At 36.7% G+C, this 17,753-nt stretch overlaps 1 protein-coding gene and 1 non-coding gene across 3 annotated transcripts in view; one reads left to right on the forward strand and one right to left on the reverse strand.

Annotated features, from left to right (window-relative positions):
- ITGA8 (integrin subunit alpha 8) overlaps positions 1-17,753 on the reverse strand; it is a 193,911-nt gene that overhangs the window by 99,450 nt on the left and 76,708 nt on the right. For both annotated transcript variants that reach the window (XM_033100690.1, XM_033100689.1), the window contains exons 10-12: positions 17,329-17,385; positions 14,601-14,653; positions 2,449-2,654 (exon numbers count right to left, since the gene is read on the reverse strand). In XM_033100690.1, coding sequence (XP_032956581.1) covers positions 2,449-2,654; positions 14,601-14,653; positions 17,329-17,385 — 316 coding nt within the window. The remainder of the gene's footprint in view (positions 1-2,448; positions 2,655-14,600; positions 14,654-17,328; positions 17,386-17,753) is intronic.
- LOC117019252 (small nucleolar RNA SNORA79) lies at positions 17,052-17,199 on the forward strand. The gene has a single exon (XR_004422452.1). It is a non-coding gene; the product is annotated as a small nucleolar RNA SNORA79 (small nucleolar RNA).

A 17,753-nucleotide genomic window follows, 5' to 3' on the forward strand; every position in this document is an offset into this window, starting at 1 on the left:
TGTGGAATCAGAGGGACGATCACTCCAGGCAGAAGGGGCTGCTGTGCAAAGGCTCAAAGGTGGTAAGAGCTTGGTCCATTTGGGGAATAGCCAGCGATGGTCACATGGGAAGGCAGTGAGGGACAGAGAGACCTGGATCAGACCACGGGGCTGGCTGGACCAGGTCAGGCACCTTTGCTGGGTATTTGAGAGGTTTTTATTAAAACAATAAACCACCTCTTTCATAAACAATCTTTCATTTAGTGATTACATCGTCCTGCGAGGTAGGCAAGACCCATTTTATTGTTGAGGACTCTGGGAAACCTAGAGAGAGCCCTGTTGACTGACTCCCACTTAAGTATGGCATTGAATGAAAATTATCTTCTACACCTGTGTTCATCAAGATTATTCTAAATGATAAACATAAACACTTAGGTTTATGTGAAAAAGAGTTCCAAACCACCATGACATAATTGTCTATCACAGTAGATGACAGTATGTGTCCTCATTTTGTTATTCATTCATTTCTCTTTATTCCTCGGTAAGTCTGATAAGACTGAATAAATTGTGAATTGATTTTGATTACATAATGAGGATTATAAATCCACTTTCATTTAACAGGTAAAGATAAATGATCTAAAAACTCAGATTGTTGTAGGAAACAGAGACATTGTCATATGGCAGGTGGAAAGGAGCACTGAGCTTACTTCTAAAATCAGTGACTTTGTATCTGTCCCCTTGATGAATCCCAGTAAGTTGGGCATTATTTACCCACTTTATACTCAAAGTCACCCCGGCTTAGAGAAGGAGAACCCCTTGTATGTCGTGAAAAATGCTTCTCTTAGCTCTTAGAAATATCGTGAGAGAAAAGACACAAAAGAAAATATGCTGAAAAAGATGACTCAGTTGATAATTTAGCATTCTTTTTTTCACTTAGGTACTCAGGAATATGGCAGTTTTTTAAAACAGCAAATCAGTTAAACATAAACTTGTCTTTTTTTTTTTTTAACTTCCTGGAACCATGAGCTTTTAATATGCATTTATGTTTTATCATACTTTAAAAATTACTAACCATGCATTGCTGAGATGTTTGTTTCAAAGAAATCATAAAAGTACAATACCAAATACTAAAGACCAATATCTGCCAAAGGTCCTGATGACCTGTCAAAGGTCCACTGATCTGATGCGAACACTAGAGCAAATCCTACTACTTCCTCAAACTTCAAACAAGAAAGCTACAAAATGTTGGTTCTTAACCTAAAGGCCCTGAAAATATATGCAGAATTGTGTGTGAGCTTGCATGATTTTCTGAGGAAAGGGTACTTATAAGACATTCATAAATTCCTAACTTAAAGAACCACAGCCTTAAATTAAGAATTTAATCCTACTTTACTGCAAACACTGAAGCTGACTTTCAGCTAAAGTTTATAAACCATGTAAAATTCAGCATCACCTATCCATAACCCATATAGGTTAATCAGAGGGCAATATATTTGCTAATATAGCAACATGTACTTATTTGTCTTGACTGTACATATAGAAGATACTCTAGTTCTCCTCGAGTCACTAAATGCAAATATAAATTTTAAAAATAATTGCTGCCTGTATTTAGAGCTGTTATATGATGCCCTAAATCACTGTGAGAAAATTTCTGTGTAACATCTATATTATTCAAAAGAAATATTTCGTTGTTTTTGAACTTTAAAATTTGTCAATTATAGTTGATATTCAATATTATTTCATATTAGTTTCAGGTGTACAGCATAGTGGTTAGACATTTATATAATTTATGAAGTGATCCCTCCGATTAGTACCCACCTGGCACTATATACGTAGTTATTACTATATTATTGACTATATCCCCTATGCTGTATTTTACATCCCCATGACTGTTTTGTAACTGCCAATTTGTATTTCTTAATCCCTTCACCATTTTCACCCATCCTCCCAACTTCCCTCCCATCTAGCAACTGTCAGTTTGTCCTCTGTATCTATGGGTCTGTTTCTGTTTTGTTTTTTACTTTGTTCTTTAGATTCTACATATAAGTGAAATCATAAGGTATTTGTATTTCTCAATTTGACTTACTTCACTTAGCATAATACTCTCTAGGTCCATGCATATTGTTGCAATGGTAAGATTTCATTTTTTATGGCTAAGTAATATTCCATTGTATATATGTACCACCTCTTCTTTATTCAATTGTCTATTGATGGATATCTAGGTTGCTTCTATATCTTGGCTATTGTAAATAGTGCTGCAGTGGACATAGAGATGCATATATCTTTTTGAATTAGTAAAACAGAAATATTTTAAGTTGCCATGACATTGTTTACACTTTAGTGAAAACCAATAATAGTAACTGTACCAAACACGACACTGAATACTTGAAAAGGTCCACTGTTTCCTTCATGACACAGTAACGTTAGATTATGATACATAAACGATGTCCACACATTGGTGTAAATTACCATTGTATCCATCTTGGTTCAGGTCTCCTAAATGTGCCACAGCACTGCCGAATCTTCCAAAAACCTCTGTGCCTGCGAGGACCTGCGGGTCTCCAAAGACGAGAGCACTCACTTGCATGTACAGGTAAACCTGCCCTACTTCTCTAGGGTTACTCTCAAATTCGCGTTCCATAAAGAGAGGTGCCCCAATCAATATGTCATCCATTCTGTAGGGACAAAAGAGAGAGGTCATTGCACTGGTGAACGTGGGATTCTTTTTGGTACATTTAAAATCAACTAGATCAGTACATTTTCAATGATAGTCTTCCTTTTGCAAGGGACATTTTACAATCATCCTCTTTCTTTCATCGTTTTGTTATGTCTACAGAATAGTATGTGGTAAGACAATCAGAGTTGTGAAATGATTGCACTGAACTTTTTATATTAAAAGTGACTGCTTTAAGAAAACCACAGATATTTCTCCCTTTTCAGCTTTTGAGTGCATTTCCAGAAACTAGTTACACAAGTAAAATATATCAAAAGACCTAAATAGATTTTGCTAAAAGTGGATTAGAGGTTGCCCTGAATTTATATGACTATATGTTTAAATTATGTTTCTTTACAGTAATAGTATTTAAAATAAATGTTGTTCTCCTCTTTCCTGTTGTTACCTGTTATATAAAACAGAGCCCAGAGAGGGTTACAGTATAGGCTAGAAAGATAAAAAGTAAAATTTTCATCCTTAAAGAGAATTTATAGTTATGTTTTGTAAATGTAAATATTATTATAGTAGAAAACTAATAGATAATTCTTAAGGTTGAGAAAAAATTCAAGGAACAGACACTTAACCAAATTGTTTAGCGATAAAGACATAACCAACAAGAGAATAAAAACCAAAAATCATTAAAAGTGTTCCTTCACAGAGCTAGATGGCACAAAGAGGAATAAAACAGAGCCTTCTAAGTTATTTGTTTTTTTAAAAAACATACAGATATATTATTGTTATTCAAAAATTTTTAAACAAAGTCACATCACCTGAAATTCATAATTTGATCTGTACTAATGACCTCAACAAAAATTTGCCCGAAAAACACACCTATCTGGGAGATGCAATAATCTGAAGAATGACGTCAGACAGAAATACAAATCTGCATTTGACTATCATGTCTATATAAATTAGGTAATATGCAGACGTTTGCCAAGGAAACTAATTAGTAAAATATCATTAATCTAAAAGGCAGGAATGAGGTGGGAACAGTTACCGAATAAGATACCTCCTTTATAGGCTCTGCAAGACATTGCAACATCACTCTGACCCACACCTCTCTCCAACTTCTTGACTTCCTTGTGGTGGTCATGTACTGTCTATTTCTCTGTATAATTCAATATCCGTCCTGCGTACTGACTATATTTAAGGTACTGTGGTAAGTGATTAAAGAATACAATAACTATTAGGTCAACTTGGTTCCTAATTAATTTACAAGTGAGGTCAAATTGCTACTCATACAACTATAAACAAGGCAGAGTGGGAAAAAGAATGAGTAATCCAAGTTAAATGGTGAGGATTCTGGAAATGGAGAGAGCTGGTACTTGGAAGGCATCAAGGAAGGCTCAGGGAGGAGACGGCATTGGAGCTGGGTGGGATTCCGACTGCTAAATCTAGAGGCAGGCTTTCTAGGTGGCGGTGCTGTGAGCCAAAGTGAGGGTCCCTGCGTGGAGTCGGGCAACAGTGAGTGTGGTCCATGCAAGTGGGCTCTGTGCTAGAGTGATGCCAATGACTTTTATTGGAAAAGTGAAATATAGAAAGAATTTTTAAATTTCAGTAATACAACATAGCAATAATAATAATGTGTAACAATAACTTACAATGTAATATTGTTATTATGTATTATATAACACCATATATTATTGTTATGTATAATTAATATTATATAAATATTGTACATAATACAAACAACAAGAAAACAACCCATTAAAAATTGGGTGAAAGATCTGAATAGACACCTCATCAAAGATGATCTACAGATGACAAATAAGCATACGAAAAGATGCTCAATATCATATGTCATTAAAGAACTGGAAATTAAAACAACAATTCTGCACCACTACACACCTATCAGAATGGCCAACATCCAAAACACTGACAACACCAAATGCTGGCAGGGATTTGGAGCAACAGGAACTCTCATCATTAATGGAGGGAACACAAAATGGTGCAGCTACTTTGGAAGAGAGTTTGGTGGTTTCTTACAAAACTAAATATACTCTTACCACATGGTCCAGCAATTGGACTCCTTAACATTTACCCAAGCGAGTTGAAAACTTATGTCTACATAGAAACCTGCACGTGAATGTTTATAGTAGTTTTATTCAGAATTGCAAAAACTTGGACGCAGCCAAGAGATCTTTCAGTAGGTGAATGAATAAACAAATTGCAGCACATCCAGACAAACAAACACTGACAGCACCAAATGCTGGCAAGGATGTGGAGCAACAAGAACTCTCCCTCATTGCTGGTGGGGATGCAAAATGGTTCAGCCACTTTGGAAGACAGTCTGGAAGTTTCTTACAAAGTTAAACATATGTTTTCCGAGTGATCCCACAATCATTCTCCTAGGTAGTTACCCACAGAAGTTGAAACCTTATGTTTACACAAAAACCTGCAATTGCCAAACATTAGAAGCAACTCAGATAGCCTTCAACATGTGAATGGATAAACAAACCCTGTCACTTCATACAATGGAATATTGTTTGGCAATAAAAAGAAATGATCAAGCCCCAAAACAACATGGAGGAATTTTAAATGTCAATTGCTAAGTGTAAGAAGCCAGTCTGAAAAGACTACGTACTCTGTGATTCCAAGTTTATTGCATTTGGGAAAAGGCAAACTATAGAGATAGTAAAAAGATCAGTAGTTGGCAGGGGTTGGGTGAGCAGAAGGATGAACGGGTAAAGCACAGGACATGTTTAGGACATGAAACCATTCTATATGGTACTACAAGTGGATACACAACATGATGTATTTGGTAAAACCCGACAAACCGTGTGTAACACACAGAGTGAACCCTAATGTACACTATGCACTTTAGTTAGTAACGTGTCAGTGTGGGTTCATCAGCGGTAACAAATGTACCACACCAACGCAAGATGTTAACGATAGGGAAACTGAGGGCAGAGGGGACGGGGAGTTTGTATGAACTCTCTGTACTTCCTGCTTAATTTTGTTGTAAACCCAAATCTGCCCCCAAAAAATAAAGCTTATTAATTAAACAAACAAGCCAAAAAAAAAAAGACAATTGGAAAAATAAGTTGAGCACAGATGACATGAGAATAGCATGAGTTTTGACATCCTACTGATCTAGATTTAAAATCTGGCTTTCAGTAACTAGCTGTGTCCTATTGAACAAGCTACATTACCTCTAAAATGTGGATAAGATAGAAATAGGCTACTTCGTTAGATATATCACTTAAGGTTTCTCTCTGTTTGTCTCTGCCTCCAGATGTACACACATATACACAGGTTATATAATAGTATTTAATAAATGATAGTTATCATGAAGGCATTGGGCTACCATTGATGGGAATACACAATAGTTTACATTATAACAGTGCAAACAGAAAGAGTTCCAATATTTTTTCCTGTTGAAAAGGCAAAATGCCTTGCAGGAACCTGGTTGCCTTGCTTTCTGATATTATTATTGTCTGTATGAAGAGGCATTTGTTAAACACTTGATTGTGTATGTTGCTGCCTTGTAGCTGAAAGATGTCTAAAATCCCTAGTTCTGTATTGAGAGATTGAGCAGGGCCATTTTCTCATTCTATACAGGAAGGACAATGTCATATAATTGGTCTCTGAGGGGATGAACATGACATGGGACTGACACAATTGGTCCACTACATTTCTCACTGCCAACAGCGAGTCCTAGAAATGGAAAAATAGTTGCCTATCATTGTGGAACACTAGCAAATCCAAGGAGACTTTGGGTTCTGAAAGTATTTTATAACAGCACTGATTTGTTTTTTTAGAAATACATGTCCCTAGATATTGAAGTGTAGGTCTTCTAAAATGTTCTAAATGCCAGAGAGAGAGAGAGAGAGAGAGAGAGAGAGAGAGAGAGAGAGAGAGAGAGAGAGAGAGAGAGAGAGAGAGAGAGACATTTGTTCTTAATTTATAATTGTATTCTCATAAGGTTGAGAGACAATAACTGTCTTGGATGCAATTGGTACAATGTGTCTTGTAGAATGCTTTGCACTTAGTGTCAATATTTTTTACATTAGCAATACCATTTAAGAGGCACAATGTATATTATTGTTTGGGCTGGTGTTTTTAAATCTCGGTTTGCAGCTCATTAGTGGATTGTGAAATAAATTTAATGGGTCTTGACAAGCAATTTTAAGAAATGAAATAGAATACAATAGAAAATATCAGAGTGAATGCATTACACATAATAAGGTTCCAAGAAAATATTGTTCCATGAAACTTTTGTTTCAGTTTTGTGTATGTGTACTGAGTTGCAATGTCAAATGTATTCCTTAAGGACCAGGAGGCAAAGAAATCATTGAAAAACCACTCCAGTAGGCTATGTGTGCTATTAGGTTATTTCAAAATTTATTTGTGAAATCCTTCCCTTTCTTGAGTATGTCCAATTCAAGTTTAAAGTTTTTAAATATTCATTTGTAAAAATTATTTTCACTGACCTTCTGATAGAATAGTTGTGGAATAGGCTGGGTGCCGTCCTAAGAGACTATTTACATAGTAATAGCCTGGGTGAGGTATAGATTGATATAGATATATCCATACATCTATATATGTGTATATCTATATATCTATATCTATCTATCTATCTATCTAAAGAATAATGATGAAGAAATAATATTAATGATCAGGTTTTCACCAAAAGTCATCTATGTTTGGGTCATGTTGGTGGTTTGGATGAGATTAAGTTATTATTTAAAGGGATTTCATAAAAATAGAATATATATACTAAATTTCATTTTATCTGAAATGTCTACATTAAATCTCTGTGTAGCTTTCACACAGATTTTATTTTTGTCTCTTTTTTATGTCTAAATCCACTCTAATAATACCATGCAAGACTCAATTTCTCGTCTTTCACATGTCGTTTGGTATAGAAACATTATAAATATGTTCCTGAAAAGCAGAGCATAAATATAATGATATAGAGAGGGTGAGAGACACCACCAATGAGAATATTCAATATGAAGAATCTGAATTCAAGTTTTCTGTAGCCAAGTAGTGTTAATGTGTTGATTTAACATATAAACTTTTCTATGTTTCTTTTTCCCCAATAGTTCATATTGCGTGCTAATGGTCTTGACTAATTTTCAGAATGTAGTTATTTATTAAAAGAATATAGATTAGGAAACTGTATACTAGAGTTGATATCTAATTAACTTAATTATTTATGATAGGCAAGAACTAATATAGCCTATCAATTATAATATAGAAATCAATTAAATTTAGTTTCTTTATGTTTTAGTTTTCTAGAGTTCCTACTTAATCAGTCATTATGCTCTCTCCTGTTTGAGAGAACATACTTGGACTAAATCTAGCGCTAAAACGTAGTCACCCAAAAGCTGCTTCCTTTCAAATCACTTTTTTCTAAAATGCTCTCAAGTTAACTAACTGCTAAAAATCTCTTTAATGTTAGCTCTTTTTGGCCCTTCAGAGGCTAGAAACAATCCAATGGATTAAATTGTAATTCTGTGAATTTCGGAAATCGTATAAATACTATAACTTTCAAAAGCCATTAGAAAAAAATCAGATGTGCTTGTTTAGGCTCAAGATGAAAAACACCATCTCCATTTGTTGTTAAGTTTGTCCAAAAATTCCTAACAGAGTTTACACTGACAGAGTTTGTAGCTCTGGCTATCTTAAGATAACTAAACTGAAGTGAATTTCACCAGCTTTGTTTACATTTTCAAAACAGGCACAGGCTTGACAATACCAACCACCAACCAGCATGCATGCAACTGTTTGGTCTAAACTTTTGGAATCCACTCATAATATCTGAAGACCTTTTTTAAAATAAAAAAAATGTGAGGTGAACATTCCCACCAATTTACTTATTTGGTTGCATTACTTAATGGCACTGTCTTTTTTTCTGTTTTCCCCTGATCTTGAGATTTTGGAGCATTTGTAGGGAGCTTGCTTTTGTCATTTAATGGATAGAGAAGATGACATATGCTGTCAAAGAATGTTCCCTAGGTAGCCTCATGGACAATAGCATTAATTATCTCTTGGCGGGAGAAAGGAAAGTCTCGTTCAATCCCACAAAACGTGGGGAGTCCTAACTTCTGAACCGTAAACACTCAGCGAGCCAAATGATGTACTTAATCCTACTTTGAGTCACTGCACAACATCCACTCAGGTCCAGGGTTTAAAAGAAAAGATTCAGGCTATTAAAAAAAAAAAGGCTATTGGAAATTAGGAATTTGGGGGTGAAAAATGGGAATTAAATCTCAATTCTAGTACTGAATTCTGCTGGATAAGATTAATGTTCACTGATAATTCCTTAATCACTGATAAATGCGGAAAAGCTAGAAAATGTTTTGGAAATTTTTTTTTTTTTAAATGTAGCAGTTCCACAAATATTTGGTGATGGAAGGAGCTGACTCTGGGTGAACACACAATGTGATATATAGATGATGTAATACAGAATTGTACACCTGAATCCTATGTATTAGGTTGGTGCGAAAGTAATTGTGGTTTAAAAGGTTAAAAATAATTGCAAAAATCACAATTACTTTTGCACCAACCTACTAACTTCACTAACCATTGTCACCCCAATAAACTTTAATTTTAAAAAAATGTAGCAGTTACAGACTCTGTAAAATTATTTATGAATTATAACTAGTGACTCAGTAAAATGCAGCAGACAAGTGTGGATTTTTATATTAGTTATAAAAAATTTAATTTTTTATATTAGTTTCAGGTGTACAGAATAATGATTAGTACTACTGTGGCTATTTTAATATAATCAAACAAACTGATTTTTCTTATATGCCATGACACTAAAAACTATAACTGAAAATTATTTTAATAGTCAGTTCTTTTTAGCATCATTAAAGACAATCTTAATGTTCTTTGGGTGAAATAACTTTGAAATTATGATTTTATATTTTTAAAAGGTAGAAGTAAGACCTTGCTTATAAAAGTAATGGAAATTGATAAAATTCACACTTAACAAATAGGAATGTAGATTCTTACGAACAGCCAAAATACAGTAAAACACTTGAAACACATGAAACACGCATATACTCATATGTTATTCTTCTACTATAACCCTTAGTTAAGGTTATTGGAAACTCTGTATATTGTACATGTATGTGTTATGTATATACATATATAGACTACATGTTTTACATATGTGTATATACATGTAGATAGACATCTATCTATATCTATCTATCTATCTATCTATCTATCTATCTATCTATCTATCTATCTATCTATCTCTGTGATGTATCTATCTCTGTAAATCCCTAATAGCAGAGAGCAGAATGGTGGTTACCAGGGCCGGGGAGGTGGGGGAAAGGTGAGATGTTGGCCAAAGGGTGCTCAGGTGCAGTTATATAGGATGAATAGGTTCTAGAGATCTAGTGTATGGCATGGTGACTATAGTTAATAATACTGTAGTGTATACTGGAAATTTGCTAAGAGAGTAGATCTCGGAAGCTCTCACCATGTGTGCACACATGCGTGCGCGTGTGCACGCGCACGCACACACACACACACATACACACTCCAAAGGTAACTATGTGAGCGATGGATATAGATGGATTACACAGATGGATATAGTCATTAGCTTGAACGTAGTTCATTTCACTATGTATGTCAAGCAACATGTTGTACACCTTAAATATAAACAGTTTTTATTTTAAACAACAAAAATGAAAAATAAAAAGGGTTACTGGATTTCTTCAGTTCCAAATACTACATAGTTTACCCCATTTCCCAACTTTTAAAAGTAAGTGAGAGGCATGCCAGTTATTTTACTCACTTATTAGACTGAAAATTCCTAGTAGTTACAGATGATAAACCCTTGACGACTGAAATTATATCTTTTATAGAGCTTAGTAAAGAGTTCTCTGTATATAGTGAAAAATAGAAAGAAAAAAAAAACTTGTTGGTTAAGTCGGCAGAAGGTCCAGGAACTAATCAAGACTTTTCCCTAGTTAATGTGTGATCTTGGGCAATGCATTAACTTCTGTGCCTCAGTTTCCTTATGGGTAAATTTTAGATAGTTTCATGGGATTGTAGTATGAATCGTCATATGTTATGAGATGTCTTTTGCATTAAGACACTTTGAAAGGAAAAAAAATTGTCTGCTAATCATACATGACAAAATTGTGTTACTTAATAGCCATATTAGGTTCAACAATAGTTTCGTTGGCGAATAGAGATTTCTGCATTTGAAACTGCTAACAAACTGGGGAGCCCAAGTATATACATGCAGGAAAACTTTGACATAAGGATTCATGTTTGCTGCAAATCTCATGTAGCCTTAGCATCTCTGCTGCAAATCTGGTTAGAAATTGAGAATGACAAAAGCCCATGTTCTCAGAACAAGGCCACATGTGTCTGACACGGAGTCATCCCGGAGTTTAGGAAAAGTCACTGCCACACACCTGATCTGCTGCAATTCTTTTCTTGTTCTGCTGAGATTTTTGAGGGACTGAAGGTGTATGTCTCTTCCCAGATGGGTTTTGTACTTTCCCTGAGGATGAGAACCCATCCAGGGCAGTGAGGACACTGGCTGTCACTGTTCCTAGTCGTTTCCCAGCCCCCATCCTGGGATCAAGTATAATCCCAGAAACACAAGTGGCTATGTTTTCCCTATTTGTGTCTATTTGAAAGCCAACAGTATCAAGTGATTGTTCTAGAAACCCAAGTGCTACAAAGACAATGGCAAATTATATCTTCATTATTGTAATCTCAGTCTTCACATGAGTTGTCTATCTTTATTTGGGATGAAAGGTTCTCAGTGGCTTCATAGCACACTCTCTTCTAATAGGACCTTGAATTTATGGGGCATCTAAGTAATTTAAAACAGCAAATTACATACAGACTGAGAATCTGTGGGCACTTTATTTTTAAAAATAGCGATATTAAGATAATGAATGTATTTTTCAATGCAGTCTAAAGAATTCAGAATATACTGACTAGTAAGAAAGAAATAATGTGCCTAGCAATTTTTAAGAACATCAAAAAAGACCAAATTATCACTGGAAAATTCCTGTGTTTGTTACTACCATGTTGTTTTGATCGGCAGGAAACCAATGAGGTTCTTTTCTCACAAGTTTTCTTTTTCTTCTTAACATGGCAAAAAAAAAAAAGTACTATAAACATTGTCACAAAACTTTGCTATAGACTAAAATGCATGTGTTTTCAGGAAGGAGACAGTGCCCTGCAGGGCATATTGTGAAACTGGGGGAAAGTTGAAAGGATTCAAAACTGAGTGAACCATGGAAGGGAACATACTGAGTTAATCTATGTCCTAGAAAATGCTCTGTGGCTTCCAGGGAAAAGCCCTCGGCCTTGTTGTGTCACCATCTGTTGAGAGAAATATGTCTGCGCATATCCCAAAGGCCACTGTGGGACTTTTTGTTTTCCCTAAAGAATGGGCTTCTTAAATCTGGACAACATGCCAAGTTTAGGACTCACGCTGTTCTTGACCAATTTTCTTCCTAAATTACTAAAAAGGCTCTGATGACAAATACAGTTCATCCAGGTCGGAAATGGTGAGTAGTGGTCCTAATGGTTACTTTCTTTTCACAACTCAGGCAGCTGAAGATGAAAGCAATTTGATTTTGAATTATCTGCTTCTAGGATAAGACCGGCATTCAAATATACTTTTGAAATCTCTCCAGAGCATGGCCACTTCTACTTCCTGTCGCTGCTATTGCTGTGGTCCAAGCCTCTGTCCTGCCTCAGCTGGCTTATGGCAATGGGCTCCCGGAAGGCCTCTGGCCGTCAAGACCCTGCACACACAGCGTACCTGCTAAAACCAAAGGCGGAGCAAGCCACCAGCTCACTCAGAATTGTCCAGGGGCTCATGAGATGAGGTGTCCTTCTTGGAAACAGATTCATCTATCTAGGGTGGAGTCTGGGTAGCACTGGGTAAGCCCGTGTAGAAGAAAAGCAGTGCTCATAAACCTTCGTGAACCTGCTGCCCACTGCGACCTCTCCCTATGTCTCTGATGTTTCTGGATCACGCCAGCAGCTTCCACCTCCAGGAATTTGAACACTATTCCACATATATCATCGTGGCTTGTCTCCTCACCTTCTTCGTGTCTTTCCTCAGTTGTAACCTAACATCCAGGCCTTCCCTACCTACCTGATTTAAAAATCGTATTTCTCCCCGTTGGCCCTATGCCCCGTCTGTTCTTGTTCTTGCAAGTTTAGTTAATAGACTTTATTTTTCAGAGCAGTTTTAGGTTCAAAGCAAACCTGGAGCAGCCAGTACCGAGAGTTCCCATGTGCTCCCTCTCCAGCGCCTCCGTTACCAACATCCCCACCAGACGGCGACATTTGTTACCACAGATGAACCTACATTGACCCATCATAATCACCCAAGTCCATAGGTTACACTAGGGTTCACGCTTGGTGATGTACCTTCCATGGGTCTTGACAAATGTATGACATGTACCCACCATTATAGTGTCATACAGGACAGTTTCACTGCCCTAAAAACCCTCTGGGCTCCGTGTGTGTATCTCTCTCTCCCCCACAGCCCATGGCAACCACTGATCCTTTTCCTGTCTCCACAGTTTCTCCTTTTCCCGAATGTCCTATAGTTGGAATCATACAGTACATGCTTTTTCAGATTGGTTTCTTTTACTTAGTAATATGTATTTAAGGTTCCTCCATGTCTTTTCATGGTTTGAAAACTCATTTCTTTTTAGCACTGAATAAGTATTACATTGCCAGCGTGTACCACAGTTCATGAATCTGTTTACCTGTTGAAGGACAGTTTGGTTGTTTTCAGCCTATGTCTTTTCCTACATAGTGCTCATCACCATCTAACACGCTCTCGGCTTGACTTGTTCATTTTTTGTCGTTAGCTTCCATACCTCCCCTACTCTAGCATTACCTTTACGAGGGTGGGGTTTTCTATTTTGTTCTCTGCTATATCCCAGCACATAGAACTAACTGTACTAGTGTATAGTAGGTACTTGGGAAGTATACATTCAATGAAAGAATATTAAAAAGGTATTTTCCAAAAGGTACAAAAGTTACTAAATGTATCTCTAATCATATGCCACCGCATGACGTATAAAGTGCATTTCTAGCTTTACGCAGGTCACAGCTAATGTCAATGATGAATCTCAAGTACTGAGCCTGTATCTTGGAACACAGTCAGGATTCTTCAGGTATTTGCTTTCTACAAAAATGTGAGCTCTGTGAGAGGAGAAAACTGTTCTGCCTTATTTACCACTATATTCTGGCCACCAAGAACAATGCCTGGTACATAGTAAGTGCTCCAACAATATTAATTGGATGGATAATCAGGTCATCTCAATTTATTAGTTTTCTTATTTGGTCATTTGTTTTATCTGTCAGTTAGGTGCTTTTAGTGAATCAATGAGATATTTAATAATAATTTATTGTTGAAGTAATGACTCAAATGCAACCATAATTTATCATCTTGTTTGGTCCAAGCTCAATTGTAATTTACTGATATAATCTTTACAAAATAACATTATTATTTCATCCCTTCTATGGGTGTTTACTAGTCTGTTGGTTAAAGCAATGTCAGGAGAAAAAACTACTTATTTATGTGCAAATGTTTAATGAATGTATCATGTGCTAAGGGGTGAAGAGAGACAGATGAGCAGATTCTTCAACAGCTGTGGATTTTGTATGGTCAAGGACTATTCAATTCATAAAACTGAAGACAACATGAAGTAAAATAGTCCTTTTCTAGCTGTAGAAAACTGCTGGGAAATCTCAGTAAAGACGTAAACTAGGGTGACAGAGGATTCTTTAGTAGATGTATCCTGTTGCCCTGAAAGAAAAAAAAGTTAAAACAAGAGAGCCTCTATCTTGTTGAGGAAGTATAGAAGGATGTATTTCATCAAGGAAGAAATATAACATTTTTATGGATGAGTATAATCCACGGTGAGTGAGGCAGCTCTTATTAACTTACCCATCATTGTTAACATCGGATACTGCGACTGTATATCCAAAATACGATGCCATCTGCAAAGGAAAACCAAAAGAGGACATATCTTGTGTTAAAAAATCATTTTTATAGTCATGTCTCAATTTTTCCTGAAAGATTAATCTCATTGCAGCACATCTGTGCATTTAAATTCACAGACTCTTGGATGTAGACAGAGTCTAGGGGTCATTTACTCTAACCCCTGACCCAGTGCATAATTTTCCCCTCAGTACCCCTGACATCTGCTTGGACATCCTCTGGAGATGTTCAACAATCAGCCCATTCAATTTGTGGTCTCAGTTATTAGACTTTTCTTTGCTAAACACTGATCCGTCTATAACTACGTGTCCTTAATTCTACCTGCTTCTGCAATCGTGCACCTCACAGAATAAATCGAATTCCACTGCCGTATGAAATCTCATATGGAAATATTTTCAGCCAGTTCACCATCCTGGGCCCCTCCTTCTTAGAGATACCAAAGAAAACGTCAGAACCTATGAGTACACGGCGTGTAACTAATCGGAGTGCCATCATCTTCCCCGTATTCTAGCTCTTAATTTTTTGTTTTTCAACCTATGCTTTCAAGATTTGTAATCTTTTCTGATTTGGCCCATAGTTTCAGCTTGTCAAGATTTTTTTGTCTCCATAGTCTGCCATCCAATGCTTTAGTGACTTAGTGCCCCAACGTCCACAATCTGCTACAAAGTGTGCTCCACAGAAGGCAGAGACTTTGGTCTGTGTTGTTCACCCTTCCGTCGGCACTGCATGACCAGGGCCTAGCTTAAAGCGGGTGCCAGTACTCTCTGCAGAGAGAACGAATACATGAGTTAACAAGTGTTGCACAATAATTCAATTCCCCCACCTCTTTTCTCTATTCCAAACATAGAATTGTGTGAAATTGTGTGAAATTCTTACTCCTGGTGTAGTTTGTGTGGCCTTTACTCAGAGGAATTTCATCTATGATGTATTAAGTTCTGAGGTTCAAGATTGCAGAACTAGGTGGCATTGAGGACGAGAAGTTATAGAAAGGCCAAATTATTTAACAGTGTTAAAAAGCTTATACTGATAAAAAACGTAAAATGAATCTGAGCAAAGAAGTCTTGCCAAATGGTTTAATGAATTAAACCATTAATTATCACCACTTGGGAATAATGTTCAAAGTTCATGAATCCATCCAACTTCACTATCATCCCAGCCTTATTTCTCCATATTTACCACAAAAGTTTCATGCGAGACATTGTTAAATGCTTTATTGAAAACTGCAGAATAATGGATAAACTAAAGCCCCTATTTTGGGAGCGGGGGGAGGAATGTAAAAAATGCTCAGCGTTCATTGAAAAACTCTATTAATCGAAATTGCTTGACAAATGTTATTATTCCAAATTTATGTCTCTCACTAACAGTTGAGCATTTTTCAGTATCTCATACCATAATCCAGAAGGCCAAGACGTAACTTGGCCAGATTAAAATGTGAGAGTTGCTAGAAGCTCCGTAACCTGGGTTGGTGGCTAAGAGAGAAAATTGGTTGCCCAAAGAAACGAATTCAACTCACGATTGGCTCCCTTAGATGGCAGTACCACATTCATTGGTTAAAGAAATGTGGCGAATTTCCACAGGTCACAATACCCAGGGAGACGCAGGGTAGTTGATGAATGTGACCCCAGGCCATGTTACATTAGGAGAGTGACAGAAGCCTGTTTTCAGAAAGTTGGCCCATCCTTAATAAGACCTCAGCCAGTGACTGCGTATGGAGCACTTCCTCACTGGGAAGCAGGGAGCAGAACCAGGTAGCTTGTCAACCTCGTACAATGTTAGGATCAAGGGAGGGCTCCAGTCACAGTGAGGAAGGGAGGTAGTGCCCAGGCCCATTGACTCAACCACTGGTGGGACCTACGAGAAACCTGTGTCTTCTCAGAGGAAGGTGGGAATCCAGAACTCACCACTAGGCACACTACATACAGGACTGCAATATAACAGGCTCCCTCTCCGATCCCAGCAATATAACGGGGTCCCTCTCAGTTCCCAGCAATATAATGGATCCCTCTCAGATCCCAGCAATATAACGGGATCCCTCTCAGATGCCAACAATATAAAGGGATCCCTCTCAGATCCCAGCAATATAACGGGATCCCTCTCAGATCCTAGCAGTTAGCGGCATTTTGGCTTTTAAGAATCATATTCTCTAGTTTTGACTTACCACTACCTGAAATTATCATGGGCACTTATTTGTTTGTTTATTGTCGTCCCCCCAATTCCCTTTCCCAGTGGCATGAAAGTTGGGCTCTTGGTTTTATTCCCAGTGCCTAGAACAGCTTCCAGAACATAGTAGGTGCACAGTAAATATTTTATTTTATGAACGAATAAATGATATAAGTACTACTATATGCTATTAGTACCCACTGGCAGTAATTATTTGATATTAAAATGTCTTTACTTTGCTGGCTGTTCCTCTCACTGCTTGGAGCCTTAGGTAGTGGGATTTTAGTCCATCATATATCTAAGCTGACTTGTCTTCACTCAGAGCACAGTGGAGATGGGTTCGTTGTCCATTAGTGCCTTCTGATTTTTGCAGAGTCAAACAATTATTAAAAAACAAACAAAACCAAAACAAAAAACAAAACAAACAAAAAATAAACAAAAAACAAACAAACAAACAAAAAACGCCCCAAAAAACAAAAAACAAAAAAAACAAACAACAAAAAAATGTCTTTACCTGTTCACCAGTGAAATTCTGAATAAAGGTCATGTCTGTAGAGTTAATGATTGAAACCTGAAATTACAGAAATTAGATAGGTTACATTATTGGCTATAGCACTGGAGAAAAAAAAATTTAATAACTTAAATCATTTTTAAATTTTGCGGAAGAGTGAGAAATGGTTAGCTATATATAAAATAAAAATGTAAGGCCATGAGAATGATCTTTAAAGGAATCCAGTTGAACTTTTTGTTTATGGTTATGTCTGGGATCCTTTCACACAAAATGCATGCTTACTACTCTGAAGTAGAGAAATAATATTTGAATTCAAGAATACTGAGAGCAGTTAATCTGATGGTCAGTTAATTGATCTAAACAGGATTTTTGTGCATATGTTACTGTGAGAGATTGGAGATTATGGCTCTTTGCAAAAAATGAAATTT

Source organism: Rhinolophus ferrumequinum (assembly GCF_004115265.2).
Source record: "Rhinolophus ferrumequinum isolate MPI-CBG mRhiFer1 chromosome 5 unlocalized genomic scaffold, mRhiFer1_v1.p scaffold_110_arrow_ctg1, whole genome shotgun sequence".
In the NCBI taxonomy this organism is placed as follows: domain Eukaryota; kingdom Metazoa; phylum Chordata; class Mammalia; order Chiroptera; family Rhinolophidae; genus Rhinolophus; species Rhinolophus ferrumequinum.